At 39.5% G+C, this 23,141-nt stretch overlaps 1 protein-coding gene and 1 pseudogene across 5 annotated transcripts in view; both read left to right on the plus strand.

Annotated features, from left to right (window-relative positions):
• The first annotated feature begins 640 nt into the window (after nt 1–640).
• LOC112671632 (40S ribosomal protein S15a-like) lies at nt 641–4,139 on the plus strand (annotated as a pseudogene).
• Nucleotides 4,140–11,305: 7,166 nt separating this feature from the next.
• KAT6A (lysine acetyltransferase 6A) overlaps nt 11,306–23,141 on the plus strand; it is a 114,119-nt gene continuing 102,283 nt past the window's right edge. For 3 of the 5 annotated variants that reach the window (XM_025440730.3, XM_035699892.2, XM_049095070.1), the window contains exons 1-2: nt 11,455–11,581; nt 14,272–15,187. In XM_025440730.3, coding sequence (XP_025296515.3) covers nt 14,588–15,187 — 600 coding nt within the window. In that variant the 5' untranslated portion in view covers nt 11,455–11,581; nt 14,272–14,587. Of the gene's footprint in view, nt 11,582–12,310; nt 12,349–13,919; nt 14,008–14,271; nt 15,188–23,141 lie in introns of those variants that run through there. The other 2 variants (XM_049095069.1, XM_025440798.3) reach the window with 2 other exon arrangements.

Consider the following 23,141-nt stretch of genomic DNA (forward strand, 5'->3'; position numbering starts at 1 on the left):
AACTCAAAGCAAAAGGAAGGTGAAGAATCTAAAGCTGGAGAATTTAATGCCAGCAAAGGATGGTTTGATATTTCAGAAAGAGGGCTGGCTAAAAACGCTAAACCTCTAAGCCTTGAAGGGCAAAGATAAATACCAGCTGCCAGTTTTCTGGTTGTACAAGAAGGGCTGGACAATGAGGACTTTTTTTCTTGATTGGTTCTATTAATTCTTTGTCCCTAAAGTTAGAAAGTACCCTGCTAGTAGGGGACTGCCTTTAAGGTTCTTTTGCTATTGGACAATGCCCGTGCCTACTAGAACCTCAAAGAATTCAACACCAAAGGCATAGTAGTGGTCTAGTTGCTCCAAAACACAACGTCTCCAATTTGGTCTGTAGATTAGGGAGCATAAAGACCAGTAAGGCTTATTATGCACAGTACTCTATGAAAAGGGTTGTCAATTCTGTGGAAGAGAATCTTGATGGACAGAATATCATGAAAGTCTGGAAGGATTACACCACTGAAGATGCCACTGTTGTAGAAAAAGCCGTGAAAGCCATAACCCTGAAACAAGAAGTTCCTGCTGGAGAAAACAGAGTCCAGATGTTGTGCATGACTTCACAGGATTTACAACAGAACCAATCAAGGAAATCATGAAAGAGATTATGGATATGACCAAAAATGTGGGAGTGCAAGGTGGGGATGGTGAAGTGTTTCAAGATATGGATCTTGGAGAAATCAAAGAGCTAATAGACACCAAACCAGAAGAATTAACAGAAGATGACTTGATAGAGATAAGTGCTTCCAGACCAGTGCCAGACGATAAGGAAGGAGACGTAGGAGAAGCCGGGCCAGAAAATAAATTGACATTAGACAATTTGGCAGAAGTGTTCTGATTATTCAAGACTGCTTTTAACTTCTTTATTTTTATTTTTTTTAAAGATTTTATTTATTCATGAGAGAGAGAGAGAGAGAGAGGCAGAGACACAGGCAGAGGGGGAAACAGGCTCCATGCAGGTAGCCTGATGTGGGATTCAATCCTAGGACTCCAAGATCACGCCCTGGGCTGAAGGCAGGCGCTAAACCGCTGCGCCACCCAGGGATCCCTGGTTTTAACTTCTTTTATGGCATGGACCCTGCTATGATACAGACACTGAAACTAAAGCAGACAGTGGAAGAAAGGTTGGTATTTTATAGAAACTTTTTATAGATGTAAAGAACAAAATACATCAGAAATTATGATGTATTTCTGGAAGTTACAATAAGCATGCCTTTCTCTCCTGAAAGAGAAAGGTTGGTATTTTATAGAAACTTTTTATAGATGTAAAGAACAAAATACATCAGAAATTATGATGTATTTCTGGAAGTTACAATAAGCATGCCTTTCTCTCCTGCTTCCTTCCACGCCCTCCATGTCTTCCACCTCTGCAACCCTGAGACAGCAAAACCAAACCCTCCTCCTCTTCCTCAGCGTATTCAACAAAAGATGATGAAGATGAAGGTCTTATGATGATCTGATTTCACTTAATAGTAATGAATAAATAGTAAATAACCACCATGCCATACAGTTAATAAACTTATCTGTTGTGTATCTTTGTGTAAAAATCTAGTAACTGAACAGCAAGAACTGTATGACACCTTTCTGTGTCATCATCACTTAAGTACTCATTTTGTAAAACATCAGGTGTAGGAGGCCTGGCTGGTTCAGTCAGCAGAGCATGTGACTCTTAATCTCAAGGTCATGAGTTCAAGCCCCAAGGTGGGTGTGGAGTCTACTTAAATAAAAAAACAAAACAATACATCATGTGCAAGGCTCATGGAAGTGGATAGCCTATCCCTATGTGGGCATAAGGTGAGTGATATTTAGTATAAAATTAACAATGTGGTGGTTTTCTGTTTTATAACTTTACATCAGTATTCAGTATACCTCTCTTCAGTAATTGAAGAAACTATCAGCCTATCATCACAGATAAGTGGTTTTTAAAAAACTGTTGTAACAATGTTCCCAATAGTGTATTATAAATATGATGGTAATACGATATGCCATAAAAATTGTATAATAATTCATTCATTAATGTATAGTCTAGGGTACTGTGAACCAATTGTATTGATTATAGTAGGCTACCATAAAGCAATCATGTTGTTGCTTCTTTATTATCAATGCATGAATCATTACCCCCTGTAAATAAATATGAATTTGTTTTTACATTATATTTTTATTATTGATGTCTAGTGTTAGTAATATTTATAACATCTACAGTGTTTTGTATAAGACAGTATTGATGTAGGTACTGATAGATATAATCAGATGATGTAAAATTATCACGCCAATAAATATAGTACAGTATTATAAATGTATTTTATCTTTGTGAATTTCTAGTTTTCTTTATTGTAAGAATGCAGTATAAGACACATATAACATACAAAATATGTGTAGTTAAGTATCTGGAGAGTCAAAAGTTATACATGGATTTTTGACTGTGTAGGGGTTGGCACACCTAGCCCTAGTTTACTCAGGAGTCAACTGTACATTTATGATTGTTATATCCTCTTGATGAGCCAACTCTTATCATTCTAAAATATCCTTTTTTATTCCTAAGAATATTCTGTTCTAAAATATACCTTTTTAAATATTAATATAGCAATTCCAGCCTTCTTTCTATTAGTGTTTGCATTGTTTTAATTCTAACCTACTTGTGTCTTTTTATTTAAAATTTATTTTTTATTATTTTTTTATTTTTTTAAAATTTATTTCTTATAGATATTATATATTTGTGTTTTTTTTTAAAGGTTTTATTTATTCATTCATGAGAAACAGAGAGAGAGGCAGAGAGACATAGGCAGAGGGAGAAGCAGGCTTCCCATGAGGAGCCAAATGTCGGACTTGATCCCAGGACTCCAGGATCACACCCTGAGCCCAAGGCAGACACTTAACTGCTGAGCCACCAGGCATCCCTAGACATACATTTGGTTCATGCTTTTATCCAATCTAATAATCTGTATTTAAAAAAATTTTTTAAAGTAATCTCTGTACCCAACATGGGGCTCAAACTTGTGACTGTGAGATCAAGAGTTGGCTACTTTACTGACTGAGACATCCAGGCCCCAATAATCTGTATCTTTTAATTGGATATTTATACCATTTATATCTAATATAACTAATGTGGTTGAACTTAACACCTATCATTTATATACCGTTCTATTTGTCTCATCTGTTCTTTCCTCCTTTTTTCTTATTTTTCTATCTTCTAGATTGCATAATGTTATGACTTTATTTCCAGTATTGGCCTAGTAGGTATGTCTTAGTTTTATTATTCTTATTATTACTTTTAGAGGTTGCTCTACAGTTTGCAATATGCATCTTTAGCTTACCTCAGTCTACCTTCACATAGTATGCCACTGCATGTACATTGTAAAACCTTACAACAGTTCCTCCTATTTCCCCAGACAACTGTATCATCCATTTTACTTCTACATAAGTTTTAAACTTTACATACGTTGTTATTAATTTGCCTTGAAAATCAAGTGGCTCAGTCAGTTAAGTATCTGCCTTTGGCTCAGGTCCTGATCCCAGCATACTGGGATTGAGCCTTGCATCAGACTCCCTGCTCAGCGGGGAGCCTGCTTCTCCCTCTCCTGCTCCCCCTGCTTGTCCTGTCAAATAAATAAATCTTTAAAAACAAAATCAATCCTCTTTCTGCCATCTCTCTGAGCTGCCGCAATGGTGCGCATGAAGTCCTGGCAGATGTTCTCAAGAGCATCAACAACGCTGAAAAGAGAGGCAAGTGCCAGGTTCTTATCAGGCTATCCATGCTCCAAAGTCATCGTCCGATTTCTCACTGTGATGATGAAGCATGGTTACATTGGTGAATTTGAAATCATTGATGATCACAGAGCTGGGAAAATTGTTGTGGACCTCACAGGCAGGTTAAACAGGTGTGGAGTGATCAGCCCCAGATTTGATGTACAACTGAAAGATCTAGAAAAATGGCAGAATAACCTGCTCCCATCCTGCCAGTTTGGTTTCATTGTACTGACAACCTCAGCTGGCATCATGGACCATGAAGAAGCAAGACGAAAACACACAGGAGGGAAAATCCTGGGATTCTTTTTCTAGGGATGTAATTCATACGTGCAAATAAAATGCCTCAATGGAAAAAAAAATCAATCAAGGCAGCCCGGGTGGCTCAGCAGTTTAGTGCCGCCTTCAGCCCAGGGCGTGATCCTGGAGACCCGGGATCGAGTCCCATGTCAGGCTTCCTGTGTGGAGCCTGCTTCTCCCTCTGCCTGTGTTCTGCCTCTCTCTGTCTCTGTGTCTCTCATGAATAAATAAATAAAATCTTAAAAAAATAAAAAAAATCAAGCACATAAAGAGATTTAAATTAATATACATACCTATCCACACATTTCTCATTGCCAGTACATTTAAACTTTTCCATAAATCTAAATTTCCATCTAATAAAGGATATATCTTTTCTTCTTCTCTCTGAAGAAAATTTCAACATTTCTGGCAGTTTAGGTCAGCTAGTGATAAATTAGTCTTAGCTTTTTTTGGGGGGGGAGGTATGAAAAAGGTCTCTATTTTTCCTCCGTTTCTTTTTTTTTTTTTTAAGATTTATTTATTTATTCATTCAGAGAGAGTGAAGAGAGAGGCAGAGACACAGGCAGAGGGAGAAGCAGGCTCCATGCAGGAAGCCCAATGTGGGACTCCGATCCTGGGTCTCCAGGATCACACCCCGGGCTGCAGGGGGCGCTAAACCGCTGCACCACCGGGGCTGCCCTTTTCCTCCATTTCCGAAAGATATTTTTGCTGAATAAAGAATTATAGGTTGATCTTTTTATCTTTCAGAGATCCGAAGGTTTTTTTTTTTCTCTTTTTGGTTGTATAGTTTTTTTTTTTTTTTTTTAAAGATTTATTTATTCATGAGAGACACAGGGAGAGAGAGGCAGAGACACAGGCAGAGGGAGAAGCAGACTCCTTGCAGGGAGACTCCATCCTGGGTCTCCAGGATCACACCCTGGGCTGAAGGCAGTGCTACACCGCTGAGCCACCTGGGCTGCCCAAGTTGTATAGTTTCTGATGAGAAATCTGGTATAATTCTTTGTTGCTTTATATGTCATGTGTCTTTTTTTTTCTTGGCAACTGTTGATTTTTCTCTTTATCATTGGTTTTCAGCAATTTTACTAAAATATGCGTTGGTGTGGCTATGATTTTGCTTATTCTGCTTGGTGGTCATTGAACTCCTTGAACTTGTGGGTTTATAGTTTTTATTCCACTTGGAAATATTGCAGCTATTATTTCTTCAAATCTCTCCCCTAGTCCCTAATATAAGAAAAATTCATTCTGAAGAATAATATTAAGTCCTCCTGAGGACTCTATCTAAGGCCTTAAGTGTTTAAAACTTTTTCTAGGGGTGCCGAGGTGGCTCAGTCAGTTGAGCATCTATCTGACTCTTGGTTTTGTCTGGGGTCGTGGTTTTAGAGTCATGAAATCAACCACAGCATTGAGATCTGCTTAGGATTCTTTCCTTCTCCCTCTGCCCCTCTCCTAAGTACTCTCTCTCTCGAGTAAAGTAAGTAAAATCTTTAAAAAAAAATAAATGTTCTTCTAACTTGGCTTTTGGAAACAGGCACTATTTCCATCCATAGGATTACCCTGGGAATTGTTTTACCTACCCTTTTTGGATGATTCTTTTCTCTGTTAGTTTCTTCTCAAAAATATACAAATCAATATTCATTCACAGAGGGGCATGGGTGGCTCAGTTGATCGAGCATCTGCCTTTGGCTCAGTTCATGATCCCAGAGTCCTATGATCCAGTCTCACGTTGGGCTCCCTGCTCAGTGGGGAGTCTGCTTCTCCCTCTGCCCCTCCCCCTCCCTGTGCTCATGCTCTCTCTTTCTCAAATAAATAAAATCTTTAAAAAAATATTCATTCACAGAATCAAAAGGACCCCTCTGTAGATATTGAGTCCTTGTACAAATGCATCTTCATCCTTTCTGGTTCTCTTCTTGCAAATGTTAGCTGTTTTGATTTCCCTTAGTTCTGATATCAGCCTCCTCAACTCAGCAATATTGCTGAGCTCTGAGGTTCCCACTCTCTGTCCTATGGCCTAGAAATCTTCTCAAAGCAGTAGGCTGGAACAATTACATGGTTCAACCTGTTCAATTCTCTTGTTTCAGTGATCACTTTTTAAAAAAGATTTTATTTATTTGAAAGAGAGAGAGAGCATGAGTGGAGTGGGAGAGATGTAGAGGGAGAGGGAGAAACAGACTCCCTGCCGACTGCAGAGCCAAAGCAGGGTTTGATCCCAGGATCCTGAGATCATGACCTGAGCCAAAGTCAGATACTTAACTTACTGAGCCACCCAGGCACTCCAGTGATCACTATTTTATACTGTCTATTGTCCAATGTCTGTAAACCATAGTTTCATACATTTTGGCCAGGTTTTCTAGTTTATGAGAAGACAAACCCAGTCCCCATTACTCAATCATAGTTAGAACCGACATTTTACCTGGAGAGTTTTTTAAAATACAGGGCCAAATTCATTTCTCTCTCAGAAACTCAGATTTAGTAGGTTTCGTGTGGAATCCTGGAATCTTTACTTATTAAAAAGTACTCAAGTGATCCTGATATTCACACAGTGTTGGAAACTATCTTGATATTTTCATAGATAGGTAGCCAAAGGCTTGTTCAGACATTCTTCTAACTGAAAGGAAGGCCAGACCTTTTCATTTTTAAAACTTTTCTTGGTTCTGAGTATGATGGGGTAGTTACAGCCAACCAATGATCTAATTTAAAACAATTATGTAAGCAGATACAACATAAAACATTAATTTGGAAGGATCAGTGAACAACTGAGGCAACCAGTACTTAAGAGGGCACAATATTAAAAAGAATGAGAAACTACACCCGGACGTGGCATGGTATTCTCCAGCACCTTTGTCTCTTTGGAAAATTCTGGGCATAAGACCAGTCTGAGTTTTGGAACAGAGCCAAAAAAAAGTGGCCCTAAGAGGCAAAGACACCAGAAGGGATTTTGGCAGTTAACCAAGGCTGGAGAGACAAAACATAAAGACCAGAGAGGCCAGATTCTCAGTGAGCGGGGAGAGGTGAATGAGCCCAATACTTTGCTAGTTTCCCACAGGTCACTTGCCAAATTCTGAAGATGAATAGGAAAGAAGGGTAAGCTACCAGGCAAAAAAACTGAAAAGTGGAGGGGAGTTTTTTTGCAGTCTCACAATTCTGAGGAAACAAGGATTAGATTTCAGTATCCATGGGAGTCAAGGGCTCCAGGGAACACACAAGATCCTTAGTTGGAACACCTGGAGGGCTGTGCTGTAGGAACAGCAGCAAAAAAAGGGGTAGATTAAGCCTTGCCAAAACCCAATCCCAAGCTAATTCAGTTTCTGATTGATTAAGGTGTTCAGCTCTTATTCTAACTACTTTGTAAAAGACAGAGTGAACCCTCGTTAAATGAAGATAATTTTATCCAGAGCCTCTGTAATTTTTCATACTTAATGTGTGCCATTCTATTAGAAATTGCGAGGCAGGCCAAGAGCCAGTAAAAACCAAATGACCAAAAACAATGGAAAGAATATACAATAGAAATAGACCCACAGAACATCCAGCTATTATAATGATCAGAAAGAGATTTAAAATTGCTAGGATTGATATATCAGGAAAGTATAGGTAAAGGTGAAGAAAATAAATAATAAAATGAATTTCTCCAAATGCATTGGATTTTTTAAATATTATTTATTTATTTATTCATGAGATACACAGAGAGAGGGAGAGGGAGGCAGAGATATAGGCAGAGGGAGAAGCAGGCTCCACACAGGGAGTCCAACGTGGGGCTCGATCCTGGGATTCCATGATCATACCCTGGGCTAAGGCAGGTGCTAAACCTCTGAGCAACCCAGGGATCCCCTGGATTTTATTTTTTAAAAAAACCACATGAGGCAATCCTTGTGGATCCTCTCCCTCTTTGGGAGCTTTGTGCTATCACTTTACTATTGCTTAATAAACTTGGCTGCCCACCACAAAAGAATTAAATAAAAATAAATTTAAAAAGATATGAAAATTCTAGAACTTAAAAATAAATGACCAAAATTAAGAACTCAAAAAACAGATGGAAGAGAAAGTTTAGATAGATTGGTACAAAATGTATAGACTCATGCACAAAGAGGCAAAAAAGATGACAGGAAATAGAGGTGGTAATGAGTGAAAAATTCTGACATATGTATAGCTGAAGTCCTCAAAGGAAAAGAGAGATAAGAAGAGATAGTGACCAAGGATTTTCTAAAAGATAAAATACCATGCTCCAGGCTGAAGAAACTCCATGAGAGGCACTCATCCCACTCAAGAACCCAAGGGGGATCAGTACAAAGAAAAAGCATAGCTAGACACATCACAGGGAAACTGTTGAAAACTAAAGAAAAAAATACTAAGAGGAGCTAGGGCAAAAATACATGATTTTTCAAGGGTGACAAAGGAATGATGGAAACTAGGAGATATCTTTAAAATGCTGGAGAGAATAAGTTACTAAACTAGAATGCTAAACTAGAATTCCTATACCTTGCAAAAATATTAAGGATAAAATGAAGTTTTTAGGCAAACAAATGGAGAGAACTTGTCACCAGCAGACCTCCTCTTACCAGAGGAACTATATAAATGGAAGGACAAAATTCAAGTTAGAAACACATAATTGCATATTGAAACAAAGTGTAACATAAGGGTAAATATAATGAGTAATGGCTGTACAGAACAATGATTATAAAATCTTGTATGGCTTAAAATATATGCACAATCCAAACCCATGACAAAAATAAACATAAAAGTGGAAAGGGTAAGTGGGAGCAAAATATTTTAAGGTTTTGGCACTCTTGGTGAAGTGGTAAAACTAATCATTAATATTAGAGTGAAAAAGTCAGAGTCATGTTTAATTTTTAAGGCTTCTAAAAGAATGTGTAATTGATAAGCTAATAGAAGAGGTTAATGGCATATGAAAATATTTTAGTTCAAAAGAAGGCAACAAAGAACAGAATGAGGGATGTGAATAAGTGGGCAAAAAGAAATAATAAGAAGGCATATATAAATCCAAATATAGCAGTAGTTATATTAAATATAAACGGACTAAAACTTTTCCTGTTGAAACAAGGATACAACAACCTTCCTATGTTAGGCTTAGCTGAACTCTGCATAAAATGTAATTAACAGATACAACTGAAAAGGCAGGGTTTTCTAAACCAAAATGTGGAAGGGATAAGTAACTTTCAGCTTCCAGCCCTCCAGGGCTGCATTCTGACTAAAATCTGAACAAAGAAAAGCTGTCCTTTTCAGTGCTAGGGATTGTTTTTTTTTTTTTTAACATGCAAAGGATGAGGGCTTTAATCTTTGTTGCAAACTTTTTATTTTGAGAAGACCTCTTGAATGTGCCATTAAATTATGCAAATATAAAGCAAAGACTCTCCATGGAAGTTATTTGAAAAGGTAAACTGTGCTTTGTTGTTGCAAATTGTTTTAAATTTTCTCTATTGCGTGCTTAAACTCCAGCTTCTTTTCACAGAAATGGCTATGGTTAGTTTTCTTCCAAATTTTCAAAAAGCAAACACAACTCATCTGTGTATTATTTTTCTTTTGAAGATCACATACTAGTCACACATGAAGAACTCATTTTCTATTAATACAGCTTCATCTGTCCTCTTTGGGAAATAAAAACCTTATTTTATTCTTCTAAGAGAATCCCCCCCCCCCCCCAGATGTATTCCCATTACAAATAGCTCCCATTTTACCAAGGAATGCAACTGTCGATTCATCTAGGATGGAAAATATCCTTTCTAACAGATTATTTTATTTCCCCAAATTTCTCACATTTGAGGATGTGGTTTGGAAGTGATGAAGGGTGATTCAGTAAATCTCACCACAGCACATTTATGCTATCAGTGTCAGTATTAGGATGTAGCGTTGGCTGGACCATCATCTAAAGATATAAATTTTTATTTTATTACTGAATGATGTAGACAGGCTAAAGAGTAGAATGGAGAAGAGCTATAGATAAACAAGGCGGGGCTAGTGTAGGGGGTAAAAATCCTATCTTTTTCTTAGCGGCTGAGAAAGTGTTCATTCTTGAGGACCTTTTTTTTTTTTTTTTTTTTTTTTGAGTCTATACTGCTTGTACAAGACTATGCTACTGGAGATGCAGAGGCATCCCCAAACAGCATATATTCATAAAATGTATACAAAAGCAACATACCAAGTGCCAAAGGAATAGGGCAAATGGTCAATACTACAAAAGTTCAGAAAGTAAATACCTAACAAAGTTAAGGCAGTGAGTGAAGGGGTGGTCTTTAAAAGGTAAAGCCGGCGTAAAATGAGGAGGCGCTGGGGAGGACAGTCTACCTGGGGGAAGGGCACCAAGGAGTTACAGGTCCAGCAATAGAAAAACAGTTCCACTAAAAATTATTTGGTATTTAATGTCTTTTCGTTTGTCACTTACTGCAGGAAAAAAAGAAAAGTATGACTCAACGTCTGCCTCAAGGAGTTTAAACTAGATGAGAGACGAGACAAAGAACCAAGTCGCCAGTAGAAGACAAGCCATGGGAATTGCCAGTTCCGTGGCTGGGCTACCAATTCGGAAAACAAGCCATTCTGCGTAGGGCACGGGCAGAAGGCCGGCGGTGGGACGAGAGCCGAAGGCTGCAGACTCGGGACGGGCGCCACCCGAGCGGTGTGACCTTGTGCGAGTCACGGGGCCTGGGCCGTGCCGCGGCTCTCGGCGGCCGTCGGCGGGGGCAGGATGCAGTCTCCGCGGAGGGCTCGCCGCCGCCAAGTTTCCGCCCCTTCCCTCCTCACCGCACCTCCTCTTTCCTACCGTAGGGTGAGGTGGGTGGGGGGCTGGTGCGAGCAGAAAGGGGACGACGACCGCAGGCAACCGCCTGCCGCCCCGGCGTCCCCCTCCCCAGCTGCCGGCATCGGGTTCTGGAGTCACCGTGTTAGTGGGGTGAGGGCGCGGGGAGGGGAGGGAGGACCTGCTAACTGTAAACACCCTCAGGAGCGCAGCTCGCCGGGCCGCCGGATTTCCGTACCACAATGACGCCACCCCGCCCAGGCGCCTGCCCTCAGTTTCCCCAGCTGTGTAATGGGGATACGCCGTCCCCTTTTCCCGCTATCCGCCTGACCTAACCGCGTGAGAAAGGCGAGGAGGAACCCCCAGTTGTCGGCCTCCAGGCCCACCAGGTCCTCCTCCCACTTTGGCTTTGGCCTTTTGTACCGGCCCCACGTGACCCGCCCGGCCGGCTCTTCCCTCCTGTCCCGCCCCGCCCTCCGGCCTTTCCCGGCTCTCGGCGCCGCTCTTCCCGCTCCTCGCCCGCCCCCCCTTCGTGCCAGCCCGTCGCCCTCCCCCTCGCCTCCCTCCCAGGCTGTTCCCGCTCCCTCCCCCAGGCAGCCGTTCCCTCGCGACGCTTCCCCTCCCCCCGCGGCTGTTCCGCCGCCTCGCCTCCCCTCCCCCCGGCCGGAGCTCACTGTCTCCAAGATGGCGGCCGTGTCAGTTTGGGGCATCTCCGCGGTCCGGCCCGGGGCCCAGGGATCCCGGCTCTCTTCCCCCCCGGTAAGTAGCCGAGGACCCGCCGGCGGCCGTCCCCGGCCGTCGAGCCCGAGGCTGAGCCGCTCCGGGGCCCGCTCCGCCGCTTCGCGGGGCCGGCGGGCCGCTGCAGGCCCCGCCGCGGCCTGCGCCGCCTCCCGCTGCTCTGCGCCAGGCCTCGGGCTGGGGCGCCGAGGCCGCCCCCTCGCGCCCGGCCGGCGCCCGGCTCCCCCCGCCCGGGGCCCGCGCGCCGCCCTCCGGCCCGGCGCTCTCGGGCCCAACGCCCCCACCGCTCGCCCGCCCGCCCGCCGCCCGCCGCTCGCGCGGCTGGCCCAGCCCCAGGGAGCCGGCGGTGGGCGGGCGGCGAGCGGCCCAGGCCGCGGAGCCTCGGGCTGGGCAGTGCCGGCGAGCCCGGTCTCCCTCGGGGGCGCGCCCACCGCCCCGGCCCCACCTGCGCCTGGCGGCTCGCCGCCTCAGGCCGGGCGCGGCCCCTTCTGCCCGCGCTCCCGGGCGCTCGCTCTCTGGCGCCGGCCGGGTGCGCGGAGATCCGAGCGGGGCTGAGGCGGCCCGCGGGGGTGACAGGCTGGAGGTGTTGTGGTGCGGAGGAGGCAGCACGTGTGGTGTTGTGTCTGTCGGGCTGTCAGCCCCTGCGCCGGGAGGGGAGGCGGCGGGCTGCCTGTCAGCCTCGGCCGGCGTGGACGCAGGCAGCCGGACCTGTCAGGCTCCCCGCGCGCTCCTCCTCTGGACCGGCCTCTGTGGACCCGAGGATCTTGGAGGAGCCGGCGATGGGAGATGTATTGCTCTTAACTCTTCCACGTGATTTCATTGTTAACTTAGTCCTGGGGTTCTGCTTCAGTCTAATGGGAGCAGTGAAGCTACCCACTGGCAAGCTAAGCTGCAGGCTTGTGCAGTTTCAAGTTTTTAAAGTTTCTCGCTCTTTAAAAAGAGAGCGCGAAGATGCGTCTGGGGGTGGGGAGTGGAGACCGGGGAAGGACTGTCGGAAGCAAGTTGTACTTTCTCTCCAGCCGCTGGTGCGCTCTGAGAGCTAAAGTTCAGGTCTGCAGGCGCTTTACTTTCGAAAGACTTGGAGACCGGCGAAAACCCCGGCCGGAGAGACAATGAAGAGCTGTCATCCATTCTTTCACCTGCGAGCCAATCAATTAGGACGTGCCCAGCTTCTTAAACTCAGATCGTAGCCTCTTCTGTAGTTTAGCGTTAATGTCTGTATAATGAACGTTCTTGGAGTAATAATCCTATGATTCCTGTCCTCTCGAGGCTCTCACCAAAATGAAGCATAGCTCTCTCAGGGGGGCTTCTTTTTAGTCAGCTAATTTAAAAATAAGTCTTGGCTCAGGTTTGAGTGTTTACTTCAGTCTTTTCTTTCCTATTAAAGTTGATCGGACTGTAGCTTTCCTAATATCTGTTACTTTTCCTTTTAGTGTCAAACTTAAGAATATTTGCTGCGGGAGCCATTTTTCTATCATTGTTTATGTTGTAAATGCTGAGAATAAGAGCAGAAGTTCTAAAAACCAGTTACATTTTTTGGAAGCAAAGGAGTTAATTTGATTCAGAATTAATTCTGGTGATTTTCAAAAAAGATCTGTATCTGCCAGATTTTTTTGTTTGACAGAAGAATATGGACTTTGATCCTGGAGAGGCAATGTAATATGCCTGTGTTTTACTCATTAGTGTTCATTTCAGGTCAGCAATCTTGAACCTATGAGATTTCTTTTTAGACTTGCCAGCAGGCAGTAACGTACATTTGATATATAGTGTATGCATTTGAACCCTGTGATTCTGGGTAGCTTGGCTATCAACATTTTGACAGTTGTTACTCCCTCCAGTCTATTGAATATTAGTATTTTAGTTTGTATTAATTGTTAGCATTTAGGAGAAGCTATCAGCGTGTAATTCTTAAAATTTGAATGAATTTAGATAATTTTAAAATTCTTTAAGCACTTTTCTCACTTGATGATTTTTTTTTTAAGATTTTATTTATTTATTCATGAGAGGCAGAGACATAGGCAGAGAGAGAAGCAGGCTCCATGCAGGGAGCCTGATGTGGGACTCCATCCAGGGTCTTCAGGATCATGCCGTGGGCCAAAGGCAGGCACTACACCACTGAGCCATCCAGGGATCCCCTCACTTGATGATTTTCAGTGTTGTTTTTGTTTCCGTTTAGAATGATTACAGTAATGTACTTAAAATACGAACTTCATTGTAAATTGTGTTTTTGTTTCTTTTAATATGTGAAATAGTTAAAATTTTCTCCCCCCCCCCTTTTTTTTTTTGTTGCATTATTGACTATTTTTATGCAGTCCGAATGTCTGGAATTTTGAAAGGTTCACTCTTACTTTCATTGCAGGATTCTTTCTACTAATCCAGATACTTGTTGAAGTGCTGAATAGGTTCTTGGGGAACGATGTCAAGGAAGACTTTCAGTTCATAGACTGGTGAGCAGAGATTGTGGAGTACAGAATAGTCAGCACCCCTCTGCGTAGTTGTAGCATAAGGTCCTTCATAGTATATCTCATCTTGTATCCTAATTATTTTTTTTTCTTTTTTGCCCCAATGGTTTACATACATAACTGTTTTTGGAATATTGATGAAAACTTGTTAAAACTCTACAGGTTCTCAGTAACACTTGATTTGGTTACTTTTAAAGACTAGGATGTGGGATTTGATAGAAAATTGACCTTGTTTTAATTGTTTTTCAGGCATAAGATGCACGTTTTCCTGCTGGGAATGAGATGTTCGTGAGTTCTTACAACTAGATGAAGAGACCCATGTGTGGTGCTATTGAGAAGTTTATTGGGAAGTTCAAAGACATTTCAAATAACAGGTTGTTTTGGTTTCTAAAGTAAAAGTGAGGAGGCACTCTGTTTTGTGAAGGAGAAAAGACTCAGGCCAGAAAACTTGTATGCTATGGTTAACTGGTTCCCAGCCTCCGAGAATGTTGTTTTCCATGGTGTAAAACTTACTCAGCATCAGGATAAGGGATAACGACTCTATGGATATACAGAATCCTTCACCATGGTAAAACTCGCTAACCCGCTATATACTGAGTGGATTTTGGAGGCCATCAAAAAAGTGAAGAAGCAAAAACAGCGTCCTTCAGAAGAAAGGATATGCAATGCAGTGTCTTCATCCCATGGCTTGGATCGTAAAACTGTTTTAGAACAATTGGAGTTGAGTGTTAAAGACGGAACAATTTTAAAAGTCTCCAATAAAGGACTCAATTCCTATAAAGATCCTGATAATCCTGGGCGAATAGCACTTCCTAAACCCCGAAACCATGGAAAATTGGATAATAAACAAAATGTAGATTGGAATAAACTGATCAAGCGGGCGGTTGAGGGCTTGGCGGAGTCCAGTGGCTCAACTTTGAAAAGCATTGAACGTTTTTTGAAAGGTCAGAAGGATGTGTCTGCATTATTTGGAGGCAGTGCTGCCTCTGGCTTTCACCAGCAGTTACGATTGGCTATTAAACGAGCCGTTGGCCATGGCAGACTCCTTAAAGATGGACCTCTTTATCGGCTCAACACTAAAGCAACCAGTGTGGATGGGAAAGAGAGTTGTGAGTCTCTTTCCTCTTTACCTCCAGTGTCACTCCTTCCACATGAAAAGGATAAGGTAAGAGTGACATACCCATCAGTGTTCATAGAACTGATGATATAGTATGCTTCAAAGTCACATTTCTAGGAGATTATTTAGAACTTATATTCAGGTTTTGTGTTTGGGGACTTTTGGAATGATCACCTCTGTTTTTTTATTGTTGAGTTGTTAGAATTCGGTAGCTACCAGTTGTCCTTATATTTTGGAATATTTGATGCCTGAGTTTCTTTCTTTCTTTTCTTTCTTTTTTCTTTCTTTCTTTTTTTTTTTATGCCTGAGTTTCAAAGTGTATTGAAATAGGTATTGATATACCTAAAAGAACCTATTCAGAATTTAAAAGTAGCATTCTACTTTAAGGCTGTTGTAAGTTCTTATAATATTTTACTGCTGGAAGTTGATGAACACTGCTAAAAATTGGAAGCTTGGATTTGAAATTAGCAAGTGACTCTAAGAACCTCTGTTTTTAAACCCCTTTTTCTTTTGTTGCACATCATCATTAGGTAGGAGTGAGACTGGTTCTCTTGACCCATAGTAGTAGCTAAGCAAATTTATCAGTACTTATTTCTGTTGTATTCTAACATTCATGTGTTCTTTGCATAGGATGAAGTCCTAAGTGTTATTGTTTATGACAGGTGTAACTACATAGGAATAAAGTATCCTATATTCCTAAAGTTCTGTGCAGTTTGGAGTTTTGATACACAGTGGTGTATCTTACTGTGCTGTTTTATGCCATTATTTTGTGCAGTTGAAAATACACTAAGAAACAGCTAATTTTGGCCCTTGACTAGATATTGGAGGATGGGGAGAATTTTGTTTGTAGTTTTTTACATTGACCTACTGTCTTGAGCTGTAAAATTATTTCGGGTGTTCTGAATTGTAGTTCTGGGGAGAGTTGTAGTACTGATGCACACTTTAGTATACAGTAGTAAAACAATCTTTATTTTGCCTAAGATATAGGTAGAAGCTACTCCCAGGATGAGAAGATTGTGAAGTTAATATTGAATGTATTTAAAAATGTTTGAGAGTCAAGTCTAAATTTATTGCAGTAAATAACCCACCTATAGATTTTTGTCTAAAGAGCAGTTGAAAATTAACAGTATTTTTCTTTGAGGAGGTTTTTAGAGATCTGTTTTAGGGTTCAGTTTTCCCAGTGAGCTTTGAAATAGAAACATCATCTTACTGTTACTACCTTTGAAAGGATTCTGATAGAATGATTATCATTTGAGTATTTATTAAAAAGTGTGGTATTAAAAATTCAAGGTAGACAAGTAACTAAAATGCTTTATTCTGTAGTTCAGTGCTGTAGAACTTACTGTAATAACTGTTTCTTGATCCCATATAGCTGAAGTTAAAAGAAGTATAATGATTGATTCCTGAAATTGTTACAAAATGATCCACAGGTTAACTACATGGAAACAGGAAATAATTTATAGTTTACAATGAATTCAGTGTTATATCTGTGAATTGAGTATTATAAATTCTTGTTAGAACACCAGAGTGCAAAAAAACAAACAAAAACCAGAGTGCTTGCTTTTATTATAGTTTCCCTTGCTTGAATTAGATATTTCAATTTTTAAAAATATTAGCCATACATAAAATGTCAATTGTCCATATTTTTTCCTTTCTTTTTAAAATTTTTATCTAAATTCAGTTGATTAATATATTATCGATTTCAGAGGTAGAGGTCAGTGATTCATTTAAGATTTTATTTATTTATTTCATGAGACACACAGAGAGAAAGAGAGGCAGAGACACAGGCAGAGGGAGAAGCAGGCTCCATGCAGAGGGAGCCTGATGTTGGGACTCCAGGATCCCGGGTCTTCAGGATCAGGCGCTGGGCTGAAGGTGGCACTAAATTGCTGAGCCACCTGGGCTGCCCCATCCGTGTTGTATAATACCCAGTGCTCATTACACCACATGCCCTCCCTAATGTCCATCACCTAGTTAACCTCATCCTCTCCGGTCCCCTCCAGTGACCCTCAGTTTATTTCCTATGATTAAGAGTCTCTTATCTCCCTCTCTGATTTTCATCTTGTTTTATTTTTTCCTCTCTTCCCCTGTGATTTTCTTAAATTCCACATATGAGTGAGATCATATGATAATTGTCTTTCTCTGATTGACTTACTTTATTTCACTTAGCATAATATCCTCTAGTTCCATCCATGTCGTTGCAAATGGCAAGATTTCATTTTTTGATGGGTGAGTAGTATATACACATATATATATACACACACACGTATATATACACATACCACATCTTTATCCATTCATCTGTCGATGGATATTTGGGCTCTTTTCATAGTTTGGCTATTGTGGAATTTGTGCATATTTCTGAAAGGTAGCTGATATAGTACACTATGGGACAAATCTGAGTCCTATCTCCTTAGGACTTTACTTTTGAAAGGGATGTTAAGAACCATCTAATTTAACAATTCTTACTTTGCAGCTGAGCTGAGACCTCGACATTAAAAAAGAAGCTTAATCCAGTAGAGATTTGCTGATTTACTTTGGTTAGAAATATCTTTTTGGCTACATAATTGTAATAAATAGTGTTGTTAACCAAAGTAATAAAATTTGGAGTATACATTTAGGAGAATTGAGTTTCATTGAATAGACTTGTATGTATATATACTGGTCTGAATTGAATTGAAAACTAATTTTATGATATCTATGATATTAGAGTTGATGAAATCTGTTATATATTTTTAAAGTCTTATTTTCAGTAGTGAATTTCCTGGGTGACTTCTCCCAAAGATAGGAAGAGCTCACACTCAAGATCATAATACAGTGAGAAATTAATTATTCCTTCTCTGAACAGATTATATGTTTGCTCTTTATATTGCATTTTATCTTTCTTTCCTCTTTTTAAAATTGGTTTGTTGTAATGAACCTAGATATTCTCATCTAGAGTGTATTTGAGAGTGATGGAGAAAGGAAAAGTGCAGGCCAGAAGTAGTTTCACTTTTACGCCTTGATTAATTCAGCAAATGGTTATTGAGCATCTACTGTAGGCCAGGCACTCTGCTTAGAACTGAAATGGCTTGGAACTGAAATGGCATTATTTCAAGTTCCTCTTTATTTTTTTCTAGATCAACTTTAGCTTTTATTTCTTTGGGATAGCAATCTTTGGAAGGAACTGTAGAACTAAGATTTTCAGCATCTTATGATGCTGAATGGTTTTTGCTACTTTTGTTGGGATCAGCTGCATAGAAATACTGTATTTTTAAGAGTTTTTGTGAATATGTTTGGACTTAAGTGTTTTTACATTGATAAATAGCGAGGAAAATCCATGGGATACTATGATTTAAAAGTTTTATCCAGGGGGTATCCCTGGTGGCTCAGCGGTTTGACACCTGCCTTTGGCCCAGGGCGCAGTCCTGGAGTCCCGAGATCGAGTTCCGCGTCGGGCTTCTGGCATGGAGCCTGCTTCTCCCTCTGCCTGTGCCTCTGCCTCTCTCTCTTTCACTCTCTGTGTCTATCATGAATAAATAAAATCTTTTAAAAAAAATAAAAGTTTTATCCATGTTGTAAGGGAAATTTCTGAGTAGCTTTAGGGTTGTGGTAGTTTATGGTGAATTTGTTTAACTTCTGTTTACTGTGGGCCAGGCATTACTTTAAAGCTAATCATATTAATTTATTTAATTCTCAAACATCTCAGTGAAGTAGGTACTGTTATCATACAGGTGAAGAAACTGAGGCATAAAAGAGATTTAGTAATTTCTCCAAGTCACAGAGATATTTAGTGGCAAAGCTAGGATTTGAACTTGGGCACTCTGGCTCTGGTCTTTGTAACAGCTATACCTATTGCCTCTTGGGAGTTGTTACATAAAATGTCACTGCAGTCAAGTACCCAATTGTTAATGTTCTTGGTGTCAACTTCATAGTACATTGTCTAATTATGAAAGGACACATTTCCCCCTACCTCCACCCCTTCACATTTTGTATCCCTTTTTTTCTCTATCATTAGACTGGATTTTAAAACTGGCTTTGAACCAGTGATAAGAATGTATCAGAAACCAGAGATTATGAAGAATCTAGTTTTGTATCCCTGAGGTCCATAAAAAAAGTTTTTTGTCTGCATGATATTTTTTTCTTGATAATTTCTGTGCTTATTAATTTTCATTTTATCTTACTGAAGTTTTCTGATTTGCAGTCTGGGACTTGTTACCTGGCTGTTGATAGAGTGCCTTCATATGGGAATTCAAAATGTTGCTTTCCCATGCATGATGGCATATAAAGGAGGGTGATAGTGTGAAACTGGCTTAAGTAACAACTTATCCCTTTGCAAATTTCTTTGCTTTTGAAATACAGATTTTACTTACTGTAAGATAATTTGTTCATTTGCTTCATTTATTCATATTCAGCAAACATTTAGATGCCTATCATAACAATAAATTTAGGATTTAGATCTTGTTGAGGATTAAGGTAGAGAGATGTGAAATAAATATTTTCGGAATTCCTTTTTAGTTTATGAAATATAACTTTTCGTTTTTTATAGTCATTGCTGTTCATAACAATTAAGTGTTGTGAATCCCTGATAAATAATGTTTCTCGGGTGAGGCTGTATTATTTGAGATTGTGATGGTTTCTATCTTTCGACACTGAATCTTGGAAAGAACCTTTCTAGGAATAATTTTCACCTTGATTTCAAATTTCTGGGTTCATTTTTAACACAGAAAAATGTACTCGAAAAAATATATAGCTTATGTTCCATATTACTATACTAGTCCAGAAAACTACTCTTTTGTGACAATCAGCCACATCATTAAAGTTTTATTCTGTTGACTAGTATTGTGGAACAGAATTATAATTTGCTGAAGCATTACAGCTGGAAACGGAAAAGAAAGTACTGTCAACTAATTGTTCAAGTTATCACCCATCTAGATAGCTTGGGGGAGAAAAATCAAGAGATAAATTTATAACCTTCTAAACAAGTTCTACCTCTATACAGTAAACTCTTAATAGAATCCAAATTATCTTTGTTACTGGAATTTGACATTTTAAATTCACAGAATAAGTGGGGCTGTGATAGGAACTTAGATTTTGTTGTAGAGATGTGAATTTGAATGGAAACATGTTTTCAAGTTACTGAGTTAAGAATAATAAAGCTTTGATTAAGCTATTTGAAAACGGCCTTTATAGTAAAATCGATGCTACATCATTTTCTGGTGATTCTAAATGTTATGCACCTGGAGGAGAAGCTGGCTAGAAATAAAAATTTGTTACTAACAAGTCATTGAGGTAGATTAAATATAAATGTGTTTAGGAATTGACTTGTCTCAGCAGACTTGTTCTTATTTAAAAAAACCCAGAAATTTAAAAATAAGTCAGGCAGAGATATATTTGTAATGCACTATTTATTTAAACACAATAAACTGTACAGACAGTTTTTGGTCTTCTGGTTAGCATATGAGCTGTGTGTGTTTTGGTTAATTTTCAGCCTATGACATAACCTGAAAGAAAATTTGAGCTACTAAAGCAACCTTTGGTTTAGCCATTGCTAATCAGACTTCTTCTTCTTTTTTTTTTTTTTTTTTTTTTTGCTAATCAAACTTCTATATCCAGGCAGTGCACACCACCTAGACATTTTTCTTGTATTTAACTTTTCCTTGGACCAACTTCTAATAAATTGATGGAATAAAAGGAAGAAACTAATGAAGATGTCAGATACTATAAATTACTTAGGGAATAGGGATCTAGAGGATCTCACCATCTTGACCTTTCTTTGCCTTGTATCAGTAGGCCAAGGGAATGTAAGCAGTTGCTTATAGAAACCTATTAATAGCTAACATTTGTTGAGGGCTAACAGTGCGTCAAGTACTGTTCTGAGTGCTTTAACATGTTTTCTTACTGAAGTCTTAGAGAATTTTACATGGTTAAATTTTATAGGTGTAGTATTTTTATATAATAGCTATTTGATAACACTTAATACAGGCTTTCGTTATGGCTTCTCATAAAACACCAAATAGAAAATGTATGCAAAATGCATTATCTTCTTATCCATGCTCCCTGTTTTTTATTTAGTCCATCCTGAGTCATGGGCCAGTACTTTCTTACATTACGCTTAACCTTTAATACTATGAAAACAGATACTAGGAGTTTTTCTTCTATTTAGAATATTGGAGAAAGTATACTTTCTATATTGATTTGGATCTTAGCTATCTATATAAGAGGACTGAATCTGGTTGCCAGGTTCACTGGTTAAAGTAGAATTAAGTTTTTTCTTTTTAGTGAACTGGGAAGTGTTAAAATTACAATAATGAATACTTTACATGTTCTGATTTAAACATTTTTAAAGAAACAAATGAATGTTACATATAGGAATTATTAGGAGCCTCCTCTGGTAAAGTTGTTTACCAATTGGCTACTCATGGGTGGAGTCCGCTCACAAAGGATCTGCAGCAGATGAATTAGACCTGTAGTGACTTCACCCTTCTGCTTTTCCCAGCTGGAGCAGGATTAGGACTCATTCAGCTGCAGCTGGTTCCCAGGAAAATCTAGGCTGTTTCTTCTGGTGTTTTCCTTTGACGGGAAAGTCATAGTTTGCAACAGATGGCTTTCATCAGCACTGTACATAACTGTAAATTCAAGTCCAAAGAATTACTTTCAACTTCATTAGGGAACAGGTGAAGAAACAGTTGTAGTAGGGCACTATTTGGTTAAGGGTTGAAATTAAGCATGGGGGATTATAGTAGTGTAGCATTTAGATTTGCAGAATGCCATTCTGGGTCAAGAGAGTTTTTAACTGCCAGCAATTAAACAAACAAACAAAAAACCCAAAAAGACCTAAGGAAAAATAAGTTTGGCTGTGGTGTTAAGGTATATTTTATAGTTGGAATATATTATGCTTACAAAGTACAGATAGATTCTTTGAAGAAAAGAATTGACTCTTCTGCATTTCATAGAATATTGAGCAAGTAGTAATCTTGGATAACAAAGTTTCTAATCTTATTTCACAAATAGAGAAATTGAAATTGAGGGCCCAAGAGATTTAAGTGTCTTGTTCCGCAAGTGCCACATAGCAAGTTAATCTGGGAGAAAGTGGTCTGGTCCTTCTCAGCTCTTTGCTTTTTTTCATTAGGCTGGAGTATTGCTTTAAAGTACTAGAGAGCAATGAATATAAAACAATGTATTGCTTAATGGAAACCATAGAATAAACCTTGGTCTAGAGAATTTTGGTGGTTTTTGTAAGCCACAAATATGTAAATAAGCTTATTTCAGTGTTTGAAGATAACTATACATTCTTGAAAGTTGAAACATTTTTTAATTTTTTGGAAGACTGCTTTCTTATGGCCCAAATTAGAATACTTAGAAATTTGTCTTATTTTTTAAGCTAAATATTAGAAGAACATCTTGAGCTACCTTAATGCTAAAAGAGAAAGTACTCCTTGAATTTTGAAGGAAAAAAAAAAGGTCTGCTTATAGTTAGGTCTGATTTTTGTGAAGTCTATAACATATACTTCTGAGGGACTTGGGTAATTGGTTAAAACTTTAAAAATTTAGGACTGAGAAAGGTACAAGCCTTTCTATTAAATAATTAAGTAATTCTTATCAAAGGCATTAGGTATGGGGTTATTAGGATATTAGATTATTAGGATATAATATATATATTAGGTTCTGGGTAATTTGTGATAGTAAGAGAAGGCAGCAGACAACAGATTATGTTGGTCTTTTTTGGCCCTTGTGACAGTTCATCTCTGCATTACTTTTTCTTGCGGTAGAATTTAGCAAATACTACCATTAGTATTTGGTACCATTAGTACCAAATAATTCCATGCTAATGGAATAATGGCAAATAAAGGTTAAGATTGGGGACAGTTATTTATAAAATAATTGGGTAGTTTTAAGATTATTGGTAGACGATATAGAAAAAATCTGGCAGCCAAAAAACTTAAAATCTTTGTGTGAAAGAAGACAGCTGATTCCTTTGCCATTTACCTTTTGTGCAGAAGAGTTAGATTCCTTGTGTGTT

This window comes from Canis lupus, chromosome 16 (genome assembly GCF_003254725.2).
Source record: "Canis lupus dingo isolate Sandy chromosome 16, ASM325472v2, whole genome shotgun sequence".
Classification (NCBI taxonomy): domain Eukaryota; kingdom Metazoa; phylum Chordata; class Mammalia; order Carnivora; family Canidae; genus Canis; species Canis lupus.